This window comes from Camelus dromedarius, chromosome 3, assembly GCF_036321535.1.
Source record: "Camelus dromedarius isolate mCamDro1 chromosome 3, mCamDro1.pat, whole genome shotgun sequence".
Classification (NCBI taxonomy): domain Eukaryota; kingdom Metazoa; phylum Chordata; class Mammalia; order Artiodactyla; family Camelidae; genus Camelus; species Camelus dromedarius.
Window position 1 is genome coordinate 41,323,173 of NC_087438.1, and position 26,428 is coordinate 41,349,600.

The 26,428-nt window shown below is 31.7% G+C and overlaps 1 protein-coding gene across 4 annotated transcripts in view; it reads left to right on the forward strand.

Moving 5' to 3' along the window:
- KIF2A (kinesin family member 2A) overlaps nucleotides 1-26,428 on the forward strand; it is a 68,344-nt gene that overhangs the window by 26,514 nt on the left and 15,402 nt on the right. For 2 of the 4 annotated variants that reach the window (XM_031445819.2, XM_031445833.2), the window contains exons 2-16: nucleotides 10,306-10,400; nucleotides 10,794-10,913; nucleotides 12,686-12,740; nucleotides 13,929-14,051; nucleotides 14,613-14,713; nucleotides 16,348-16,443; nucleotides 18,122-18,176; nucleotides 18,559-18,721; nucleotides 20,836-20,926; nucleotides 21,026-21,089; nucleotides 21,641-21,732; nucleotides 22,107-22,249; nucleotides 22,572-22,776; nucleotides 23,714-23,824; nucleotides 24,842-24,909. In XM_031445819.2, coding sequence (XP_031301679.2) covers nucleotides 10,306-10,400; nucleotides 10,794-10,913; nucleotides 12,686-12,740; nucleotides 13,929-14,051; nucleotides 14,613-14,713; nucleotides 16,348-16,443; nucleotides 18,122-18,176; nucleotides 18,559-18,721; nucleotides 20,836-20,926; nucleotides 21,026-21,089; nucleotides 21,641-21,732; nucleotides 22,107-22,249; nucleotides 22,572-22,776; nucleotides 23,714-23,824; nucleotides 24,842-24,909 — 1,582 coding nt within the window. The remainder of the gene's footprint in view (nucleotides 1-10,305; nucleotides 10,401-10,793; nucleotides 10,914-12,685; nucleotides 12,741-13,928; nucleotides 14,052-14,612; nucleotides 14,714-16,347; nucleotides 16,444-18,121; nucleotides 18,177-18,558; nucleotides 18,722-20,835; nucleotides 20,927-21,025; nucleotides 21,090-21,640; nucleotides 21,733-22,106; nucleotides 22,250-22,571; nucleotides 22,777-23,713; nucleotides 23,825-24,841; nucleotides 24,910-26,428) is intronic. The other 2 variants (XM_031445828.2, XM_031445838.2) reach the window with 1 other exon arrangement.

Genomic DNA, 26,428 nt, shown 5'->3' on the forward strand with positions numbered 1-26,428 from the left:
TATCCTCTGGAAACAACATCATTCTCCCAAGCACTTGTTCTGAATGTGCAATATTTTATAATTCAGAGTAATATTTATTTGAGTATGGATATTTATACTTGCTTTTCCTCTTAGTCCCTGCTTGCAAAAAAAAGTGCGTAAGAAGCCTTTCAAATTATGCAATAGTATTCTGATTGAAAACTGAGGAGGTTACTAAACGTTTTATTGTTATATTAGTTTTCATTATATGGCTATATGCATGTGAATGATCAATAACTACTATTTGTTTCAAAGCGTGTAAAAAGATTTAAATATTTTTAGCTAATGATATTTATTAAGCATTGATCTCTGTCATGCTTTTAAACTTATCAAACTTTAAACAGAGACGTTAACTTCTAAGGGTTTGCAAATCACCATTATAAATAATCTTATAATTCAAGTTTTATTTTCACTCATTCATTTTAGTTGTGTTATTCTTACATGTTTCAATTTTGAAATTTTTGCTAAGGTCTTACTGTTTTTAGAAATATGAAAAGAAAATTAAATAGAAATAGCTGAAGAGGAACTGATAGAAATGTTTACTTTTTAGGAAGGCTCGTCCGATATATGCTCATGTATACCTCAACTCTGATTAGGGTAATTAGAAATAGGAAAAAAAAACAAGGAATTTGTTATCCTAGGTATGTCGCAAACAGCTGCAACCTTTTTAAAAACAGCATGAGTCTGAATGAAAATAATTGATTGCCATTTTTTCATATTTTTCCTTATGTTCTACGACTATATTCTTTTCATTATATACATGTATTTGTTAGCATTTTGAATATTCAGACTTTAAAATACATGTAAGGATACTTTATTAGTATTCTTGGATGTTTTATTTTGGTTCTCGCCTTCTGCATTTGCAACCAAATTATACTTTATATGCTAGACAAGGTTTATGCCAGCCTAATTGGTTGCTGGCATTTCCTAGCCTCACAGCTGCTGTGAATTTCAGCTGTGAACTGGGAAACATATAATAGGATTCTGTTTTCAGAGACCAAAAGGCGATTGTCAACATGTAAGACTTGTTTTTGACAGCTAAATAAATATATGAGATTTTATGGCACCTTAAGTAGCTCCAATAGCAATCATAAGTAACCATCTTAAATTTTAAAGATTAGAAAGCCCTGAAATATAGAATCTATATATTTGTTATTTTTGTTTACTGCGGCAGTTATTTGTGGGTATTTTTTCTGTTTAAAAAATCATTTGTCTTAGTATTTACTAACAGATTTTTAAAAGTTGAGATCTGAACTATTTTCCCTTTGATTTCACTGTAACAAATAGTTGAGACTTAACATGATGTAAAGATATTTCTTAAAATGAACTAAACATAAATGGCTTTGAAATACAGATTATGATTTCAAAATATTTTATGTATTTATAGTATTTGATTTGATAGATATTATAAATTATCCTGACATCTCAATTTGGGGTGAAATTTCTATTTTTCTTAGGTTTAACTATATGAAATTGCCATTTTTCAGGTTGAAAATGGTCAAATATAGACTCTGATTTTTTTTAAAATCTGTTAGTTCTCAATAGCAGAAACTAAAGGGATCCTGTTTTCAAACAATATAATCATCTACCACCAAGATCAGTAATCTGTTCCTGAAAAATCACATGTTGTGTGTGAAAATGTTGACAGGGAGCCTATTTGCCTATATTTTAAATTAAAAAAAAAATTGCAATGTTAATCGCCCAAAACTCCCTAATTTCAAAATGTAAAACTGACACTGTGAATCACCTGCATAGAGTAAAATACTATCATGTTTAACAAACAGTAACTAAGGATAACAAATTCATTTCATATGCAGTAAAATCTTTTTTCTTTCATTCTGATTGTTTTTTGCCCATCCCCAATATTTTGTTTCAGCATTTTCTTAATTATTTTGGGACTCATTCAACACTTGGCAAAATAAGGACTAAATAAATATGAAGGCTGTGGAATACATTCAGGACAAGTATACAGTATCAGAAAGTAGCTCACAATGAGTATGATGCCTATGTTTTGTATCACTTAGATACTTGGCATGCTTTTTAATTGTGATTCTGACCATCTATCAGTTATATTTGGAATGCAACTCAGTACTCTGTTGTTTAAAATGCAAATTGAGTTTTAGCATATACAAATATAAATCTTTCCCTATTTAAACAATGGCCAAAATACCTTACATTGAAAAATAAGTTCTATGAAGTTTAAGTATTAAAAACCAAGAGATGTTCTACTGGGAAGATAACCGGGGAGACATCCTGCAGAATTTGCCTGTACTTTACAAAACTCTTTGCAACTATTTTTTCACTTCACTCTCCACAGATAACATTTTCTACACTGTAAAGATAAATTAAAATAAAGCTGGAAACTTTTAAATCTGTCTCTAGATTTTTAAGTTTTAAAGAATCATAGTTTTGAAACTGTAATAGTTATAATTAATTTATATAGCAGTGTTGACTTTATGTAATAGTGTGAACTTACAGTTTTCAAATCTGACTGCCATTTTCTGTGAGTATGATGTATGACTTATAGGTGGATCAGTGCTTCTGGTCAAAATACTACAGTAAAGTTCATGTACTGGCATTCATCTGCCCCAGATATATAAGAGAAAACCTTCAAAAAGGCATAGCTGAGCTCCAGAACAAAATCACTATGAAACAGGAATGGATCATAAATAGTAAGGAACAGGTGGAGCTGAGCAGGCAAAGATGGCAAAAGTTTGACTCCTGAAGAATTATAGGGGTCTAAAAAAAAAAGAATCAGAGTCAGATTCACTGTTTAAAGACAAAGACTTGAGTGGCTCCTCTTTAAAGATGTTAATAAAATTTCTGCTGGTTTGCTCCGTGGAGCTAGATTTATAGGAAATTTTTCTCCAAGGGAGGCAGTCAGTGTAATTAAGGTAGAAATACAGGGGTAGTACTCAGCCACCATGCACTGGGGAAGTCATACCAATTATTTGTGGCTTTATCTGTTCTGCTTGGTCATATAGCTCACCTTTAGAAATCATAAACAGGACACCTAGATTCAGAGAATCATAAAATTAGAAAATAGTCTGAACTGAACAGTAACAAAAAAATACTACACATGAAAAATTTTAAGATGCTGCTAAAGCTGTTCTTAGAAGTGTGTAGCTTTAATTGCTTGCTTATAAGGAAAGAAGAAAGGATAAAGATGAATGAGGTAAATAAGCATCCACCTGAAGAATTTAAGAAAGAGAACCAGCAAGATATGACCAAAGTCAGTTGAAAGAAAGAAATAATGACTAAGAGCATTCATTATTTAGTATCATATAATACAGGCTCTGAACAAAACCAAATGTTCTTAGAAAAGACAAACTTGACAAATCTCAGGTGATATTTATCAAGGAAAAAAGTTGAAAAATTGGAGATAAAAAGTGATTATCATTATAGGTGCCACAGGCATTCTACATAATTATGAACACATTTATGCCCAAAATGTGAAAATTCAATATAAATCTCCTAGAAAAATATAATTATCAAAACAGGCAGGGATAGTAAACTATATATATAATTACAAGATTACTGTAATCTTATAATTATTAAGGAAATTGAATCTTCTCACGAATAAAACACTAAGCCAAGATGGTTTTAACCAGCACGTAACAAACACTCGAGGTTCAAATAATTCTACTTTTACAATAACTATTCCAGAGTAAAGTTTGTATGAGAAAACAAACAAAAAAACCTGCTGGCCAGTCATTACTCTTGATCAATGATGTAAAAATATAAACAAAATATTCAGTGCAACTCTATTCAGAATCCTAACAGGTGGATTTTTTTATTGTTAATTTATTTGATTTTTGGAATTTGTCAAGCTGATTCTAAAATTTATACAGATATGCAAAAGGCTAAGATCAAACAAACTTAAAGAACAATAAGGCAGGAAGACTTCTTTTACCAGATAGCAAGACTTATCGCAAAGCTATAATAATAATAATAGACACTGTAGTTTTGGTTCAAGTATAAAGAAAAAGACTCATGTGTGTATGCTTGAAGTTTGACAGGATGGTATCGCAGATAAGTAGAAGGGAGGGCTTTTCAGGAAATGGCGCTGGAACAATTTGTTTTCCATGAGGAAAAATGGTAATTGTGTTACCATACCCAAAGATCGAAATGACAGTGGACAGTCCTGAATATAAAAGGCTTTAAAACTTTAGAAGAAAATGTAAGAAACTGTCTTAATGACCTGAGTCTTAGAAAGAATTTCATGACATAAAAAGCCATAATTGAAAAACATATACATTAGACTACATTAAAATTAAAAACTAATTCATCAAATACATCATAAAAAAAAGTGAAAAGATAAGCCACAATTTTGGAGAAAGTATTTGTAACACATATAATAGATGGTTGTTACCAAGGATATAAAGGGAATTTCTGTAGAGAAGTAATAAACAGGAAAAAGACACAAACATCCGAATGGCCAAAATACACGGAATAGGTGTAACCTCATTAAGTCAAATTAGAACCACAGTAGGACACATTAAATTTGACAAATATTAAGTATTATTGTGGATGTGAAGTAATTGCTAGTGGGATTACAGATCTTTACAGGTAGCCAGTATAGGAAACATTGTAATACTAACTAGAATAGTTAGATATGCCCATACCGTTAATTTCTTCTCTTACTGTATATCCCAGAAACATTTCTGTATTTGTATCAGTACCCATGTATAAGAATGCCTTATAGCACCATTGTTCCTAACAGAGAAGCAAAAGCAAATGTCTATCAACAGTAGAATAAATTTTGACATATGTAGTGAAAATGAGTGAACTATGGTTAATATACAGCAACATAAAATAGTGTTGTGCAACAAGAAAGAAGTCTTTTTTAAATTTATTTAAACATTTTTTATTGAGTTATAGTCAATGTTGTGTCAAATTCCAGGGTAGAGCACAGTTTTTCAGTTATACATGAACATACATACATTCATTGTCATATTCTCTTTTGCTGTGAGCCACCACAAAATCCTGTATGTATTTCCCTGTGCTATACAGTACAATGTTGTTTATCTATTCTACATTTTGAAATCCCAGTCTGTCCCTTCCCAACCCCCGAAAGAAGTCTTAAAAGTATCCATTTATATACAGTTATAAAAATAGGCAAACTTTAGGTTTCTTGTGTGTTACATTTATAAGTGATAGAACTGAAGAAAAGTGACAGTATGATTATCTCAAATATGGGGTAGTGGTTACTTCTGGTGGAGGGGAAAAAGAGGGGGAGAGAGGCAGATTCATTTAGGAAGGTAGATATACAGGGTTTCAAAGGTATTGTTTCTTGACCTGGCTTATGGTAAATACACAGGTGTTTGCTCTTTTATTTTTTTAAATGTGTATGTGTGTACAATATAATTCATACTCAAGTCAATGAGATTAGAGAGTTAAAGGATAGTGAATTAGGATGGAGTACAGGAATTTTCTCAAACTGGAAAAATGGGATGGTTGGGGGAGGGTCATGTGAGAAGATTGTCACAGGAACCCAATCCTAATTTGTTTCTTGAGCTATAATTCTGTATCTGTAGATTGTCTTATTAACACCAGGGCATGATTGCTATTAACAACTGACTTAGGATAAAGTACCTCACTCTCCCACTAGTGGCATTGTTTTCTCAGTCATCCAGGCTCAGAATTTTCTTATTATATACCTCTGTGGTGTTTATCAATCATGATTTTTTTCCCTTTGAAAAATCTCATTTATCTGTCCCTTTTTATTCTATTATGTAACTCCTTTGTTAATAGGTGACTGCTATTTGACTTTTGAAAATAATCAAATTATAAATTTTTACAATTTAAAATGAGGTATTTGTGTATCTCAACTGAACCATGTGTAAAACAAATAAAAACTTTTGAAGGCATATTAGGAAAATTGAGTCTTAGAGATTGTTTTTTAGAAACATCTTTTGGTAAAAATAGTTAAAAAAAAAAACCATGCTAAATAAGTACTGCAGATATTTCTAGTTACCTGATCCACTGGCAAAAAGCAAACACTTACGACTTCATTCGTTCATTCACTTCCAGCCTTTATTCATTTTTTTGCTGGAATTTCACATTCATTTCTTGTTGGCTGAGTAAACTGGACTCTGATAGAGAGAAGCTAACATTTTCTTAGTCCTGCCCTACTAAACCTGTAGCGTTTAATCTTCACTGAAACTGATCAGCTGATAGATCATGTGATTTTGACTCTGCTAACTCGTGGTTTAAGGCTTTCTGGGTGTCTGCATTGGTAATGGAAGTTGTAGAGGTACCAGTGTTAAGAAGACTGCTGATACCAGGTGTTACCTCCTTGATTTCTTTATCTTCTTTGCTGATCTTTCCAAGCCTTTAGAGATTAAAGTCTATGTGAAATCATGACCTATAGTCCTAATACAGATTTAGTCCCACTGATCTGAGTCTCTTCTCACACGTGTAGTTATCAGTATACTAAGTCACTTATCCCTCCTTAGGAATGTTAGAATATTGTGGTAGATGCCTAACAGTAGAAATGGTGGTGTTGGTCTTACCTTTTGGAACATGAACGTGCTTTTCCCCATTCTAATTATTGTGGTATTTCTGTTAGGAGTTGCATGGGGACCTTTTTTTATACCCTTCTTCAACAACGTCAACCACAGCCTCTCCATTTCTTGCTAGAAGTTATTGTTTATGGTAGTCTGGTGTTCAAATAAATCTTCCTTGTGTCGTTTCCTATTGATGAAATCATATCAATGTCTTATATTAAACCACTTCACTTTCCCCAAAACCTTTGTTGTAATAATCTTCTTGTCCCCACTAGCGGGTAATTACTGTTGTGAGGCTACTAAGGGTGGTGGGGTGGGAAAAGAGTGGCTGCTGGGTCTCAGTCTCACTATTCTTTTTATGGAGATGGTGATAAATTTGGGGCTTGATGCAAGCAGTGGTGGCTCCTCTTAGGTTGTGTTGGTGAATAGCAGGGAAGCTCATAACTCTATGGAGTCCACTCTCCACTTCCATTACCAATTAAACTCAGTCTCTCGCTTATTCATATCCTGTGGCAACAATATGTATACACACTGCTTAGATCTCACTTTGAGAAAAAACTTCTGCTTCAGGGAGTGCTTTTGAGCTGAGGCTTTGCATTTCCTGAGAAACCTCCAGCCAGTGACTGAGCATGGTGTGAGTTCTAGGGTATTTCCACTTTGGCCCAGCGTGGGCCTCCTCTAATGGGCATCTTTGCTCAGGAACTCCCTGATGTGTTGGCCAAGCTGTCAGATCTGCATCGAGGTCTGAGGCTTTCTCTGCTCAGTCCTGCTTTGTATTTCCTTTCCTTCACAGACTTCAGATCTGTATTGTGGTCTGAAAGTTTTCCATGCCCAGTCCTGTTTCTTCCTCCTATTATCTCTCACAGTAAACCTCTTGTTCTCCTGTCTCAACATCTGCTTCCCAGAGGACCCAGCTGACACTATGTGTACAGGTTATTTACCTAATTTCTGTTCAAATCAGATTTCAGTGAGCATTATCTAATTTCCCTTTTTTAAGCCTCTCCCTTGAATCCTGCCAGTATTTTCCAGCTCATCATTTCCCTCCATCCTCAACACCTGCTTCTCCTCTAATGTCCGTTTATCTGAGTAAATGGCACCACTATTTACTCAGTTGCTTTTATATTTGTCTTTCACATTTCAGTCCTTGACCCACTTAGAACTTTTTGGGGGGAGGGAGAGTATTGCATGAGGTAGGGATCAGTCAGTAGAATTGAGAATTACCATAGTCAAGGAAGGATAAATAAGGTCACAGGTAATGAGGGGTCAGATATGTAGGACTTTGTTATATAGGTCATTAAAAGACCATTGGAAAGATTTTGGCTTCTATTTTGTGTGAGATGGGGAGACACTGGAAGATTTTGAGCAAAGGAGTAGTGTAATCTGACTTAGTTTTTATCAAGAATGTTTAGGTTGTTCTATGGAGACTCGACAGTATGGCAGGTAGGGTAGAAGCAGACTACTTGGCAGAGAATCGCAGTAATGCAAGATCAAGGCATTGATGGCTTACACCAAGGTGATTGCAGTGAAAACACTAAGAACCAACACAATATCTGGAGGTGTCATCATTTTATTTTGTAAAAGCTCCTTAGGAGTTTCTGGTGCATAATCAGGGTTAAGACTCTATGCTATTATGGTTTATACATTTTTACAGGGACATTTGGGATTTAAGCCACACATACTTCTTCATCAGCTTAATTTAGGGGAGTTAAGAAGCGTAGTGATAATAGCATGTGCTTTTGTATCTAAGGTTAAAATCCGTGCTAGTTATTAGCTGTGTAATGGTGAGCTTCAGTTTCCTCATTTTATAAAGGAAGATACCTACTTCATAGGTATGTTATATTAAATGAACCAATGAGCTGGTCTTTGACCTATATTAAAAAAGTAGTAACTTAAAGAAGGGTATGACTTATCATATTGGAAAAAAATTTCATTGATAATGCTCAGTTTTGGTGAAGATTTGGAGAAATAGGTCCCATTGTTGGTGGGAATATAAATGGAAGGCAGTTTTCAAATATCTATCAAAATTTCAATTTCTTTGACCCATTCTGCCTTCAATAGTTTTATTTATGAAAACATTCAAACTTATGTACAGATAACAAAGAACAACATCTTTTAATGGCAAACGTTTGGAAACAAATTACTCTTGGTAAAGGAGTAAACTGTGATGCATTCCTTTTATGGTATGCTGTGCAGTTGTTAAAATTAATGTCAGGCTTTAATGCTGTCATGGAAAGATTGCCAGTATATATTCAGTTTTTAAAGGAGCATCAGTATGTTGCTTGAGAGTATGTACTTAAATCTTCAGTATTTGAATTTTTAACAAGATTATTTATTTATTCAAATTTTATATGAGCCCATATAGAAAAGTAGTGATTGACAGTAAGTTCATACATAAATAATACTTAGAAAATTATTAGTATTCATATTTTCTTTAAAGATATTATATGCTTTGTTATTATAATATTCTTTGTTTTATGTATTATGTCTTTTTTAAAAGATATTTAAAGAACTATAAGTTATTCTAAGATAAATTATAAATGCCTTGGGGATTTCATTTAGGAAATATATATGAAAATTCCATATGCTTAGCATTTTATTAGATAATATTGAAAGTGCAGATATATAATGAATAGTCTCTATCCTTACTTGGTTAGTAATCAAATGGGTAGGTAAGATGAAAACAGATGAAAGAAGTTAAAAAAATATATATATATACACACACATGCATATACTTATACTTGTGTATGGGGGGTGTGTGTGTGTGTGTAAACCTATTGATCTACTTCTAGGAATTTGTCTCAAAGACAAATGATGCTTGATAACAAGTGCATAATAACAAATGTGCAGTAGTATTTATTGCAGTGTTTATAATAGTAAAAAGTTGCAGATAACCGAAGTGACCACCAATAGGTATTAAATAAGTTGTGATAAACATAATGTAATATAATATCTGATAATAACTGTTAATGAAAAAGAATATGAAAATGAATATATGGTATGTATATGCATGACTGGAACATTGTGCTGTATACCAGAAATTGACACATAACTGACTATACTTCAATAAAAAAAAATGGAATGTTATGTAAAAATGTAAAATAATGATTTATATCTATAGTTATTAGCAGGTAAGATCCATAGTCTATTAGGAGAGAGAAAAGTTTAAGATATATATAATGTCTACTCTCTATAGACGGTAAATACTGGAATCGTCAAAGAAAGTAAGGGGTAGAATAGATTTGAATAGGCAACATGAAGAAAGAGAACATTTTAGACTAGTGTTTCCCAGACTTCTTGAACTCAGAATCCTTTCCTTAATTTTAAAACAATATCATCAATTTGTACATTATGTGATAGTGAAATTTAAGAAAAAAGTATTTTATATCAGTATAGTATTAAAAAATGCTTTATGAATTTTTGTTGTGTTTTCCAGAATTAGTATTGGCTCAGAAAAACTTTCTAAGGATTAGAATTGTTTTAATAGTACAAAATTTCAGGCATTCCATGCCACTGTTTAACCACTTTTCATGTATGCTGAAAATAAAACTTTCAGTCTAATCCAATTTCTTGAGTTCCTGGTCTTGACAAGTGGCAAATTGATGTTATGTTTCCATAGGCAAAGGTGTGTTCCATAATCCTGAGAATCTGTGGAAGTCTCTTGTAAGAAAAGTAGTATCATAGTCTTTTAAGTTTGTAAATTATAAAATTGTTTTTTGACAGAGTTTAGGAACACCGTAATTCATGGCATTTAATAAGTGTATATTTTATTACCATTTAGGCCGAATACATCAAGCAATGGTAACATCTTTAAATGAAGATAATGAAAGTGTAACTGTTGAATGGATAGAAAATGGAGATACAAAAGGCAAAGAGGTATGATCACTAGGTTAAATTTTATTTCTAATCTTATAATCAAGATTTTGAATATAGAACAAAATAGAAAGTAAATAATTTTAATATAGTGCATGTACTCCTTATCATTCCTTGAAAAACTTTCAAATGATTAAAAAATTTCTCTCAAAGAAAGGTAGATTCCTCCTGCATATCTTATGTGATTGAACATACAATCAAGATTGCGAAGTTCTACCTTAAGGGAGATTCTTTAAAATATATGTGGGTTATAATTCTAGATAATCTAATTTTCAAGATAATATCACTCATTAGGCTGAAATTGTTTAACATTTCATAAACAACATACATTTAATTGAAAAATGAAAGGTTAATTGTCAAAATGTGCTCTCAAAATATATGCATCTTTAAAAACAGATTGACCTGGAAAGCATCTTTTCACTTAACCCTGACCTTGTACCTGATGAAGAAATTGAACCCAGTCCAGAAACACCCCCACCTCCAACCTCTTCAGCCAAAGTAAACAAAATTGTAAAGGTTAGTGATGCAAATTCAGAGCAGGGTTTGTGTGTGTGTATTTTGGTTTGAAATGGACAGGCTGTGAAGAATATGTTTATGTATTAGTTTGTTTTTTTTTAAAAACCCTTAATTCTTTCTGTCATCTACACATATTCAAAGATTGAAAGTTGTCTAATTTATAGTTTTGACATTAGGTAAGATCTTAGAAATTACATGCCTGATCAGGATTGTTTTCTGAGACTAAGTTTCTTAGGAGACATGGGTCAAAGCCATTTTGCTTATTAGCATTTATTGAATGAATCCATATAACTTGGAAGGCATGTTATTTTTATTATTTTAAAAGATAATTCCTGTTTTTTTCTATCAAAATGTCTCACTGTTAAAACTTTGTATCAAAATACAATTCTTTTTAAAATCAAGTAGTCCCTCAAAGTTAAGTCTGTAGTTTTTTTGTATTCAGAAATTCCTCTACATTGTTTTTATCTTCTAAAAAAATAAATGTGACATGACTATAGCCCTATAGGAATTTGTTATCTTACAGGAAAGACATACATAAGCATTTAAATATAACATGATAGAAACTCAATAATATCAACAAAACATTGCTTTTTAAACCATGCATATGAACTTAGAGTAGATTTTCGATTCATTTAATTTCAGCATATTGAGAGTCACTGCTTAGAAAGATCATTCATTAATACTTGTAAACAGACTGTTTTTCATATTTGGCTTTTCAACCTTCAAGGATCTTCGCAGTTTATCTTTCTTGGTATATCATGAAAAACTTCTGCTGTGCATTAGAATCACTTGGGAATTTTTTATAATACTGATTCCTAGGCCCACTCCCAAGCATTCAGTTTTATTTTCTCTAACGGGAAGCCCTAGAATAGCTTTTTAATAATATCCATCTGATTTGAATGTGCAGTTAGCATTGAGAACCGTTGTATTATTTGCTACCTTTTTTGAAAAAGTTTTTTGGAGGGCGGGTAATTAGATTTATTTATTCATTATTTATATTTATTTATATTTAACGGAGGTACTGGGAATTGAACCCAGAACCTCGTGCGTGCTAAGCACATACTCTACCACTGAGCTTTACCCTCCCTTCTTAATACCTTTTTTTTTTGAATAAAATGAAGTCTTGGTAAATAAATAATAGGACCAAAAATTTGCTGTCCTAATCTATGCTGTGTTGAAGTCTTTGAAAGTCTAGTGAAACCTTTTAATAAACCTGACAGTGTGCATTTTATAGTAGTTTGATGTTTCAGTTTAAATGAGCTGTAAGTTGTCTAAAACTAGTATTTTATTAATTAAATTCGACATTCAAAGATGAAATGTATGGTTTTGGCAGGATAGTATGATAATTAAAAAACATACACTTTAATGGGATTACTTAACCTCTCTGCTTCAGTTTCCTCATCTATGAAACCAGGATAACAATAATAATGATCTCATAACATTGTTGTGAAGATTAAATGTATTAATACAGTCCTTAGAACAATGCCTGGTTAAAGTTCTTAGAGCAGTGCCTGTTCATATTAATTCCTGAATATTTTGGGGCAGTGGTAGGATACTCATAGAAAGAAACTTAGATATTGATTGCATTAGTGGTAATTCATAGAAGGTTATTTACACTTTTTTTTTCCATTTATTTTTTCCTTCTTTTCTATTTAGTTTTATATTATTGTGTGTCTAACTACTTTTTGTTTAATTAAAAAAGCTGATTATGATAGACATATATATATGAGGAGTAAAGAGAGAAAGTGAAATGAACATTTTCTGTTTTGTAGAATCGACGGACTGTGGCTTCTGTTAAGAATGATCCTCCTCCAAGAGATAATAGAGGTAAAAATAAAAATTTACCTATTAATTTTGCCTACGGCCCTGACAAGGTGAATCAAAAGTAAACATTAGCCTTGACATTATTTATTTAAACTTTACATGGCTGATTTTAAGATCGGTATATTGATTTCCCAACACAACAGTGCCAGTGATACCAAAAAATGATTTATAAAGGTATGTGATGAATATGAAATTGCACGATATATGTAATTTTAATTCATCCTATTTAACCAGTAATTTTGCAGATTTGAAGAGAATATTATGAGAAAGAAAGGAATGGGGAGGAAGTCCTTTAATTGATTTCAAAAGGGTAAATTTAATCATTGTGACATTTTTACATGATTTTCTGGCTGACAGATTTTCAGAAAGGGTCATGGGTTACTTTGGAGTTAGCTGAAGACAAGTTGGACCAGGTATAAATTGTAGTTAATTGCAGGTCTCTCATATGTTTTCAGCTGGGTGATATAAAGTATAGTTAATTTCTTTTCTACTATTCAGCAATTCAGAATGGTCCTTCCTAATAGTGATGTTTCTCTTCATGTATGGATGGTGAGACAGGACGGGCATAGGTATTGGAGAGGAGATTGAAGGTAGAGGGAGAATCCAGCACTTGAAGCACTATCCTTTGAGCCTTGTGAAAATTTATATTTCTTTGTAAAATGTGGTATTTATATTTAACTTAATATTCCTTTATAGACTTTTGTAACTTTCATAGTGGGAAATTCTCCGTTCAGGATTTGCATATTTGAGGAGCAAAGAATGGAATTTGGAATACAGGGAGGGTTGAAGGACTTAAGTTTTTACTTTCTGTATTTCTGAATTGTGTAAGTTTTAAAAAATGAGAATGCATATAAAATACATATTTTGCACACTTTTGATTTTTAAATGATTATTTAAAATCAAGCTTGGCTTTGGTTGTTATATAAATTACTCAGATTGAGTTTTGTAGCTACAGTTACATTGGTAAAACCTAAGTCTGCACATGTTACTTGGAAAACCTCTTAGTTTGTCAGTTTACTGAACAGAATTGATTATTATATATTTTGTTTATACACACATAAGTAGAGAACCTGGCAGTTTACTAATGCAACTTTTAAGGATCAATTCTTTTTAGATATCTCTGTTCCTCTTACCAGGGTTTAACTTTACTAATTTTTTGTTCTGAATTTTAAAATTTTGTGTCACTTACAGTGGTTGGTTCTGCACGTGCACGGCCTAGTCAACTTCCTGAACAGTCTTCTTCTGCACAACAGAATGGTAGTGTTTCAGATATATCTCCAGTTCAAGCTGCAAAAAAGGAATTTGGACCCCCTTGTATGTAAATCATATATCAAGGATTCAGTCATTTTAGGCATACATGTATTCTCTCTTGGTCCACCTTATAAGTCCCCAAATGGTAAAGAGTATAATTTTTAATTGCAAACTTGATTGCAGATTTTTACCACTGTGGAAAACTTTTTTGCTTGTTAGTTTAGTTTGTTATTTTGGAGAAAAAAATTTATAAATATAAAACTATAACAGTGTTTCAGTTGCTTTGGATTTAAAATTCTGGCCAGATAATAATTTGACAGATGTTATAGAAGAAATTCTTAGGCTTCTTGATCCTTTCCAATTCAAAGATCTTTGATTCCAAACCAAGAGATGACATGTATCAATTTGTTAGAGTCATTTTTCTTGACTCTTATTTGTGTATTGTCCTGTTCCTAGTTTTGTTAAAGCAGCTCATAAGTAAAGTTTACATATTTGGTATAGGCATGTTTTGTCACTGTGTACCTTTTTTGGTATATGTGGTAAAATTCGACATAAAAATTTTTTGTGTAAATACAGTACTCTAAAAAGGAAACTATACTTCTATAGCTCATCTATTTCTTTCAGCACGTAGAAAATCTAATTGTGTGAAAGAAGTAGAGAAATTGCAGGAAAAACGAGAAAAAAGGAGACTTCAACAGCAAGAACTTAGAGAAAAAAGAGCCCAGGTTTGTAAAAGAAACATATTTTGTTTATGCACCAAGGATTTGACTGTGCCAGTGAAAGTGATTAGCTTATGAAAAAGTAATTAGGCATTCATTTAAAGATTTCAGTATAATTCCTTAAACTGATATTAAGAAATAATTAACAGACGCTTGGGAAAATAAGTTATCTATCATAACAGATTTTTACTCCATGTGCTTTTCAAGTTTTAGTGGATATGAGTTAGTCCTAAATCTTAGTCCATTTTAAATAATAAGCCACTGTGTTACAGAATTCTAATGGATGTATTATGACATCAAGAATAATAAGATTTTGATATTTTAAAAACATCTAAAAATACATTCAGAAGAATATCCAATTAAAATGCATGGTTATACTATAAATTTTATTATTGTTTTTCCATGATTAATAAGTTCAACATATCACAATGAAAGAGTGGAAATTCCTTGTGTTTTGATTTATACTACATGTTGAGAATGTAGCTCTGTAGTGCCGCTCTCATGTTCCCTTAGGGGGTAGCAAAACTTTATTAGCAGTGGAAAAATTGTGTAGAAGACTGGTCTTCTATCTCTTTATGGGTCTTCACATGTTAAAAATTCTGCTGTTGTAAACATAATTCCTCCATTGTACTTGTATTGTGTCTATTATATTCTCAGAACTTGTTTCCTGTAATAAAACATCAGGATTGTTTTCTTACTTAGGAGTATGTTCAAATGCCCTTAATCATAAAGATATAGTGCCGTGGAACTGTGGAATCAGTATAATATTCAACCTAAATAAATCAGCTTGTATCTGAAAGTGACCTGAGAATGACCAGTTGGGTTTTGAAAAATAATAAAACAAATAGATCTACTGGTACTTAACACATGCCACCTACTGTTTTCTGTGGGTACTTCATAATATTTTTACATCTCTGTGACCTCTTAATTCTTACTTTATATTCTGCTTCTCAGTTGACATAGTTGGTATTATTCCTTAGAAGGCAGTTTTGAAGCAAAAAAGTAGATTACAGTCAGTATTCAATAATTTGAATTTTAAAGATTTTTTAAATTATCTTGCCTTCTGATTCCTTTAAATTCTGTGTCCTACTATCCTATTGGGGCAGTTTTATACCATATCTTAGTTTTTTTTTATAGAGTCAATAAAAATAGTAAGTGAACGTAAAAGAATCCATATTTCTGCTTTGTTAAAACACGGAATTCGGATTTGGGGAGAAGAATATGATTAAATCTGTTTTTCCTAAGAATTTACACTTTTCTAGAGTTTTTTTATTCATGTTTGGGTTGAGCAGTATTTCTCTTCTGCTCAATTTTCTAGGATAATTAAGTTATGTATATAACAAATGAATTTTTGAAATAGGTTAAGTGTGGCTTTAATAAGGAGTGTTTCATTTGGAGCCAACAATGCATTTAGACTAAAGAATTGTTTTTAATATGAAAGCGATTCCTGGGTATATTATTAATCCTGAACTCAAACTATATCATATCTCCAGTTAAAGTTTGGGCTTGGCTGTGACAAAGGGCACAATCTGTTAGTTTTAATTTTAATTTTCAAACCATGTGTAACATAAATGCAGCAAATACCACAGTATTATAATTATAATTATAATAAATGATGAATTCCCTTTGTCTTCTTACAGGATGTTGATGCTACAAACCCAAATTATGAAATTATGTGTATGATCAGAGACTTTAGAGGAAGTTTGGATTATAGACCATTAACAACAGCAGATCCTGTAAGATTCTTTAAACCATTGGTCTGGAACTTTTTATGCTATAAATAAAAATATGTTTGATAGCCACTGAATTATTACTGTATTTAACTCTATAATTTTTCCTCTCTTTATGGGTGTTCATTTTCCATATTTTACAAAGGAAAATCAAGAAAATGATCCACCTTTACACTTATCTCCCGTAACTTGACATATTAGACATGCTTCCCCAAAATATACCCATTTCAATGCACAGCCTCCATGTCCTTGGTCGTGCAGAGCAACAGTCAAGGAGTGATGTCAGAAGATGCAGCTTCCTTTCTGACCATCACTTAGACGTTTATCTCAATCCCAAGCTTATATCCTCTTTGACATGGGCTATAGATCCCAGTATCATTCCAGTTTACTACTAGTTAATTTGTTATTTTTAAATAAATGTTATTCTGGCTTTTAGCAGTAAGTAATGGTTGTTGAGAACTGCTATAGACCAGAAATCTAGTGCTTGAAAAATGTTCTACTATCTTATTATACAACTTCTTTCCTATTGAAGAATGAGTATTTGTTGGATAGAAAAAATACTTTTGTAATTTGTATATATGAAAAATAATCCATCTGATGTAACATATACAGAATGTATTGTGTATTGGGTGCACACACACAAACACAAAATACATTTGTGTTGGGCAGATGTATAGGATTTGGTAGAGTAGTTTTTAATATTTGCAACTCATACATTTTAGTCCTTGCTGTTCCTCCATTTGTTTAACGCACTATATCTGAGTTCATATTTTGGGGCAGGGATTGGCAAACTTTTTCAGAAAAGGGCCTGATATTTTTGGCTTTGTGACCCATATGGTCTTTGTTACAGCTGCTCAATTCTGCCTTTGCAGCATGAAAAGCAGCCATAGACAATACATTAATGAATGGGTGCGACTGTTTCAGTGAAACTTCACAAAAGCAGGTAGTGGGCTGGATTAGGCTTTCAGGCCATCCTTTGCCAATTCCTGCTTTATGTTAAATATCATTACAAAGCAAGTATTGGGAATACAAATTGTATGAAAAAATATTTATGTCAGAATTGGCATATTATAAAACTTTAAATTATTTTGGTTAATAATCTTCTGTCGGAAGGGTATATAGCTCAAGTGGTAGAGCACATGCTTTAGCATACACAAGGTCCTGGGTTCAATCCCCAGTACCTCCTCTAAAAAATAAATAAATAAACAAACCTAATTGCCTCCCCTTCCAAAAAAAATGTTTTTAAATAATAATCTTCTGGGATTCATGTTTCTTATATATAGCTAGTTAACTTTGCTAACAACTTTCCCTATAATCAACCTGAAAATATGCTACTTGGTGGGAAATTTTACTTTTGTTGTATACGGCACATCTTGAAATGAATAAGACACCTTCTTAACATGAACCTAATTGCTACTAAGAATGATAGTGCTGTCTATGAAGTTATTTCTTAATGGTTTACCATATGACAAAATAAGCAAGTTTCAATTATACTTAGAATTTTTGAAGTAATTGTGTCTAATGACTATTAAACTTTGTGCAAAGTAATTTGTTTCTTAAGCTTACTTATCCTGTTTATGCTTTGCATAAATTTCTAAAACCTCAGGAGGAAATATTGCATAATTGACTTTTCAGTGTTTTATATACCATTGATAATCACTGAAAAAAAATATTTTACTTTTAGATTGATGAACATAGGATATGTGTTTGTGTGAGAAAACGACCACTCAATAAAAAAGGTATGCTTATTGAGCTCTAATTAAGGGTTGATTTTTGTCCTATTTGTAATTTATTTTAATAATAGCTGAAATCAGATTGGTTTAGAAGAGTTTAGTGTAAATCATTTCTATTGTACCTAACCATTATGCAGATTTCTGTGGTTAGGTGTGTTGATTTGTTATTGCTCTGTGAATGTTTGCCATTCCTCTGGGCTTCACAGAAATCTTGATTTTTTTTTTCCTCTGTTGTTGAAATATTGTTATTGAATGGCATATTTGTGGGATATTTATATTTACAGGGACTTTACTTTTATCTAAATTCTTAACTACTTAAAATAATTTTTGTGCAGTAATTCAAATGCTTTGCAGATTACTGGGCATTGGTTTTCATTTATTCTTTCAGAAACTCAAATGAAAGATCTTGATGTAATCACAATCCCTAGTAAAGATGTTGTGATGGTACATGAACCAAAACAAAAAGTAGATTTAACAAGGTACCTAGAAAACCAAACATTTCGTTTTGATTATGCCTTTGATGACTCAGCTCCTAATGAAATGGTTTACAGGTAGGTAAATGTGTTTTAAATTAGAATTTTGTTCTTATACTGTGTGTTCATCACCACTCCACATCTTACATTGATCTTGACCTCTCTCCAGAGGTTTAATGTTCTTTTTTTGCCTTGAGTTTAAACAAAGAAGAATATGTAATAAACACTACAATGAATATTCATACTTGTTCTTGTTAATGCTCCCCAAATCAGTTTTCATTGCTGATTAACTTATATACTATCTAACACTATGAATGCATAAGAAATTTCTAGAAAATGTTGACATTTTCTGTACCTCTAAAAATGGCATGTGGTTAGTGTAAAGGACTTTTATTTTTTACTTTTTAATCTGTGCACTAGTGAAAAGATTTGAAATATCTGTTATACATTAGTCACTTATTTGTCTTAAGTCTTTATTTAGCATGTACGACCACTTAAGGGAAAACATTTTCTGTAAATCTGCTTGCATTTGTATAATTTTATCACCTTTTTAAACTTTGGAATAGTTTTAGTACATGAAATTCTTGTATGTCCCCTTATTCAACTTCCAAACAACTCATACTTACATGTATTATACATGGGTGCCCCAAATTTTTATCCAAATTTAGATTTTCATACATATTTTGTGAACATTTACTTTTAATTATTTAATAGGTCAGTGTTAACAGCATTGCTGTTTCCTTCTATTTAGAACTGTCTTTTGACAGTTGAATGCTATGTTTCATTGGCCTTTTATTTGTGTAAATATGACTGGAAAACAAAGTTAAAGAGTTAAGAGTGCTAAGAATTAAAGATGTTATAAATAAAATACTAATAAGACAACTCTATTAGTCTTAAGCGAGTAAACTGGGAGTACGGTTGTAAAGAAAAAGAACATGTGAATGCTAGGTAGAAATATTGTCAAGAATTTATTTTAAAAGAGGATTATAAATTGTATTTTTTACCTTTCTGAGAATAGAATCCTCTCCTGCCCCCTCACTACCTTCTCTCCTTTCACTCTTGTCTCATAAAATGTCTGACTTTTATAATCATTTTCAAGAAATCATTATAAATGAAGGTATGTTTCTGTGTGTGTATAGATTTAGTAAACATTTGGTGTTTCATTTTCATCCTGTATTTGTGCTTCTTAACTCTATCAATATTTATTCTATCGCCTTTCTCTTATCCTTAACTTTTATGGATTGAAGAGTTAAGCCTTTTTTGGCCTGATCAGTCTGCAGACTCATTTCTAGTTCTGTTTGACTAGAGCTTTTTTTTGCTGCTTTTGTTCTGTACTCCAGTCGTGCCTTTTTAAATAACAATCAACAGAGCTGTATAAAGTGTTCAACGTATATTATTTTGAAGCCTGTCTAAGAAGTAGATTTGTTTTCTATCATACTTTTTAGGGCTGTGCTCAGTGAAGTATTTCTTGTCCCTCTGTATCTTTTTGTTTTACCTCTAGCAGTGATTATACCAATATGTAATTTTTTGGCATCCTTTTACTGAATCAAGACTGTCAATTTAGAACTCAGTGTCTTATAAACATAATTTGTGTTTACTTATTCACATTTGAGTCAATGTACTTGTTTTCTACTTGTTTAGATGGTCTAACGTAATGTGTTTGTAGGATTCTTTTTTCCTCTCAACTTTTCTCTATTGAGATTACCACTCTTGATTCTGTTCTTGTTGAAACTTTTGATACCTTTGTTGAGTTGGGTTGTTTTTGTTTGTGAGGTTTCTTTTGTTTGTTTGCTTGTTTGTTTTTGAGTTTCATCATATATGTCTGTCTTTCTTGTCTGGCTAATATTATCATCTTTTGTCATTATTTTTGAAAACTTTCCTGTTGTGTCCTATGTATGTCTTTAGCTCAGTTGCTGTCAGTTGTTTTTCTCCTGTCCATTATTGTGATCATTGTTTTTTTGGATTATTGCTTGAAAATATGTTTTAAAGAGCTTTAAGCTATTCTAGGATAGGTATATTTAAAATTTTCAACAAATCAGTAGGCTCAATTGTGACCTCACAGTTGAGCCCACTGATTTTTTAAAAATCTTGGTGTAAGATTTGCTTGTTAATAACACTTGATATTACTTTTATTTCTTATTTGTTTAATTTAAATGTTAACAGTACATTCTGACGTGCATTTTATTTTTAAGGTTTACAGCTAGACCATTAGTGGAAACTATATTTGAAAGGGGAATGGCTACATGCTTTGCTTATGGGCAGACTGGAAGTGGAAAAACTCATGTAAGTAATTCATTACAGTTATGTCCTGGTATGAAGCTGGTTTATTTTCCTTATAGCTTAATTCTAAGACCTAAATTCTTTTTTCTTTTTAAAATATAGACAATGGGAGGTGACTTTTCAGGAAAGAACCAAGATTGTTCTAAAGGAATTTATGCATTAGCAGGTAGTAGGTCCTTTTTGAATTTCATTTGTAATATTCTTCTTGAATATTATTCAGGTGGCTTGGAAATAAGATTTGGAAGTTTCATCCAGAATTTAAGGGTAACCATAATGCTATACTTAAAATGTATTATGTCAGTTTTTGCTTATCTGACTGCTTAAGAACTATGTTTTTTGGGCAGGAATCTTAATTGTGTCATTGTAATCTGGCACATTGTGGGAGCTTAGTGTTTGTTGTCAAATAACTGATTTGTTGGAAATTTCCATTTGGTATGATTATGAGAGTGACCTTATTATGACCGTCTATAATTTTAAGCTGTTTGTAAAGTAGTAGTAGTCTTTTGTTGAATATGAAGGAGAGTGACATCTAAACCTTAAATGTAGAAAAACTATTACTACTTTTAAATTGTTTACTTTAATCTTCATTTTTATTATTGATATTATCATTCTAAGTAAATATTAAACTGAGTCCTCTAAAAATAGAAAACTTGAATTGCTTTTTAAAAACAGTATTTGTTAAATCTTAATAAGTTTTCTCTATGAAATTTTTGACAGCTCGAGATGTTTTTTTAATGCTAAAGAAGCCAAACTATAAGAAGTTGGAACTTCAAGTGTATGCAACCTTTTTTGAAATTTATAGTGGAAAGGTAAGTGGAAACTTAAAAATAATTTTTTTTAGTTTTTTGAATTGTGGTTAAAAGATACGTAATGTGAAATTTATCATTTTAACCATTTTTAAGTGTACAAATTCAGCAAAATTAAGTACATTCACATAGTTGTGCAACCATTGTCTCCACATAATTGCTATATGTATTTGGAATAGTATGTTAAAATTTTGTGTATGAGTTTTTTTTAAAGATTCCCTTTGAAACTCTTTAACTTCAGTATTGAGCATTATTGTCCTAATAATAATTATTTAAATTACTAGAATTCTCTGAAGTAGTTTTCAGACTCTAAATGACTTTTTTATTGAACAATCCCTTTTTTTTTAAGCTAGTTTTTTTAATTTGATTTTTTTAAGGTGTTTGACTTGCTAAATAGGAAAACAAAATTAAGAGTGCTCGAAGATGGAAAACAGCAGGTTCAAGTGGTGGGATTACAGGAACGGGAGGTCAAATGTGTTGAAGATGTACTGAAACTCATTGACATAGGCAACAGTTGCAGGTAACTCTCATTTTAGTTAAGAAAGGGGAACTTAATTTCATAATCAGTTTTAGATACTTCGGGTATAGCATAAAATCAAAGCAAGTTTGTTACTCATTGTGTCTTAGAGGTAAAAATCATTGTTCATAAAAACTTTCAGTGTGTGCCAGATTAAACTGTATGAATTTCGTTATGTTTAAGTGTTAACGCAAAATGTCTCTCCTTTAATGTTTAAAAGATGAAAACTAGATTTTTAAAATTCTTTGTTTTCTAAATGAAAATACTGTTTGAACATATAAATTGAACTTTTTAACCTATCAGAATTTCCTTAATCACTTTGTAGAACATCCGGTCAAACATCTGCTAATGCACATTCATCTCGGAGCCATGCAGTGTTTCAGATTATTCTTAGAAGAAAGGGAAAACTACATGGCAAATTTTCTCTTATTGATTTGGCTGGAAATGAAAGAGGAGCTGATACTTCCAGTGCAGACAGGCAAACCAGGCTTGAAGGTGCTGAAATTAATAAAAGCCTTTTAGCACTCAAGGTAAATAAAATGCATTTAATTGTGAAAGTCTTTCAGTTGTGACTCTAATGTTATTTATTCAGCTGTAAACTGGTAGTACTTGTTTTGTGTAGTTAGTAAGTTATCAAAATTTAGTCATTTGTATTTGCAGTTATAGATTTATATTGCACCCAGGAAAATTTTTTATGTATATTAATTACTCTTTTTAGGGTGGATAAAGATTTCTTAGTTGGCAGGCCAATTCTGAGACTCCAGAGGGCTTTAGTCTTTTTTCTTTGAGGAGAGCAAGGAACCACAAAACTAAGCTAAGAAAGTTTCTGTGAAAAATGTGGAAAAAGTTAGTCCAGTATAATGTCTCTTCCTTGACTAGAAAAGCAAAGGTTGGCAGCACTGCAAGAAAGCATCCTGTATTTTTTCTTTTGTGGTACCTTTTTGCAGTTATCCTACTGCCTGTCACTGCTAAACGTTACTCATAATCTCCAGAACAATCTTTTGGAATAATAAAGTAGTTTGTTGGTTTTGGTTTTAGTTTTTGTTTTTGTTATTAATTTCATTTTCTTGAATTAAGGTTTATGGGAACATCTTTACTATGCTATCAACCTCTTAGTAGAATTTTAAGAGCTGATCAGATCTTAAATGTTAGGGTTATATAGTAAGAGATCTTTTAAATATGTTCTTTAAGATTACTCTTTATAAACAACAAAGTCCTACTGTATAGCACAGGGAACTATATTCAGTAGCTTGTAATAACCTATAATGAAAAAGAATATATATATAATTTATTTGTATATGTATGTGTGTGTGTGTGTGTGTGTGTGTGTGTATGGATAAATGAATCACTATGCTGTATACCAGGGACTAACACAGCATTGTAAATCAACTATACTTCAAACAAACAAACAAAAAGATTACTCTTTATAAGAAGCCTAATCTGTGAAACTTGCTTTTAAATTTTCAGGAGTGCATCAGAGCCTTAGGTAGAAATAAACCTCATACTCCTTTCCGAGCAAGTAAACTCACTCAGGTGTTAAGAGATTCATTCATAGGTGAAAACTCTCGTACCTGCATGGTAAGTTTATGTTTGTTTTGTTTTAATCCTAAGTGAATTATTATATAGTATCTATGGGAAAACTATAAAATACATTAATGACAGTCATTTAAATTCTTTTATTGTGAGAGATACAGTGACACTCAGTATGTAGTTTCTGCCAGTCTGATAGAATAATATTGCAGTGTAAATGCATTCTACTAATTCCAGCATCTGAGTCTTCTTGAGGTTGATTTCCATTGATTACTGTTTTCCTTGAGTATTGGTCACACTTTTCTATTTCTTCGTTTGTCTAGTAATTTGGGATTATATAATTTTCATTATGAATATCTTATAGACACTTTGGATTCTGTTATGTTCTTCTAAAGATTATTGATTTTTTTTGTTGTTGTTTTAGGAAGAAGTTAATATAGCTGAACTTGTCTCCCTTGCTGTGGGCAGCACCTGACATTGAAATCTCTGTTTAGCTCTTTTAGACTTAGCTTTGTTTCTTGAAGTCAACTTTGTATACTTTTAGTTCAGCGGTCAGCCAGAGATGTGGGTAGTATATATGTAGAATTTGAGTTTCTCTCTCTGTGGTGATTTCTTTTCTGGGACCAACTTCACTTCCCAGCTGCTGTGGTGCTCACTTCTAAACTCTGCCCTTTAGTTTATTAACCAGTGAAATTCCAGGTTACTAAGGAAGTTTTAGTTCTATGTGATAGCAACAGGGTTTGCCCTTAGGCAAAAAAAAAGTTATTAGAAGAGGGGGTTACACAGTCACTCAGTGTTACTCCCTTCTTTTAGGTGTTGACATCCATTTTCTGCCTGATGTTTGATCATTTTCTGGTGCTGTCAGAGTTGTTTATATTTTAACTGGAGTTTATAATTACTGTCTGATTATGGGTATAAGGTAGTGAATTATTGTGGAGTTTAGATCCTAATAAATCTTTTTTTTAGATAAGCATATTAACATTAGACCTTAATGAGCTATATGTCAATATTACTGTCATCATCATTTATAACATTTTCTTTATCTTTTGCATTTTTCCCTCATAGATTGCCACAATCTCTCCAGGAATGGCATCCTGTGAAAATACTCTCAATACATTAAGATATGCAAATAGGTATGAGAAATGATTATTTATCTTGAAATTTGAGGGGAGTATATCAATAAATGGTTTAATTTAATATCTGATAGGGTAAATTTTATTACATTGTTGAGTTTTCAAAAAATTTGCATGTTATTTGTTGAGATACTAAGAATTGTTTTGTTATGTTCTAAAAATAATTGGGAATCTGTTGTATAATCTGGGAAGACCAGTTACATTTTTATTAGAGTTGGTATTTCTATCCTAGGACAGGATTATATTTTTCCATTTAACCAAGTTATATTTCATAATATTTGACTACATTTAAATCATGCAAATTCTTCCTGTTATATTAAGACACCAAAGTAAGTGAGTATCAGGAGCCAGTCTGTATTTCTTAAATTGTTTTGCTATATGCTGAAAATTATTTCTGATATTGAATGTTACACCTGGGAAACCTAGGGTTTAAGTAGTAATAGCACAGTTCTTCCTGGTGTCCTGCATGGGTTATATTGTATTACTCTTGGCAATAGTGTTACACACTTCAGTAGACAATTGGATTATTACATATGAAAGAACAAAAAGCATTATAGACAAAGCAATTTATTCCTTATAATTATGAAATGCCCTCGGAATTTGGGGTTGTGATGGGCATTTTTATATTTGTTCCAGAGATTTGTCCCCATTGCTCTTGTTTTGAATGACTATATATATAGTCTTAAATTTTTGTTACTACATACTGCATTTGTGATTTTAACTTGGAGATAAAATCCTCTTTGTATTCCATTTCTAGTATAAAGATTCTCTTAATTTTGCTAATAAACACAAGGATTTGTACTATATTTTGTTTTAATAATTATGGAAATTTTATTTTTAATCTTTTATTAAAATAGGAAATGCATATGCATGCAGAAAAGTACCCAAAACATAAGTGAATAATTTAATAAATGCTTATAAAGTGAAAATTCCTATCGTACACTGAGAAATAGATTTCCAGTCCCCCAGAAAATTCCCAATATGTCCCTTCTTGATCACGAATCCTGAATAACATGCCTAAATCCATTCATCTCTACACCAAGGTAGCCATTGTCCTGATTTGTGTGGGAAAATTTTCGTATTTTTTTCTCTCTCTTTTTAAAAATAGTTTTACTACCTATGAATGTATCCCTGAACAATATAGGTAGCTGTATTTGAACTTCACATAAATGAGATCATACCCTTTATTCTTTTATATCTTGCTTGTGCTTCAACTAAAAAGATTTTTAAAAATCATACTAAGAACTGTTGGAAAGTGTAAACTTGTTGACCTTTCACACAAAGATACTAAATGACTTTTTAAAATGTAATGGAACTTTATTTTAAAATTTAATCCCCTTTAAACTTTGAATTAGAGATCCTAGCTACAAACCTTTAGAGTACTTTTAATCAATTTCTGTAATGAACATTTTTGATATTGTGGCATTTTTATCATTAAGTTAAAATGCTTTTTATTTCATAATCGTTCATGGGAGAGATGAGGAATAGCTTTGTATAGTAGAATATTACCATGTTGTAG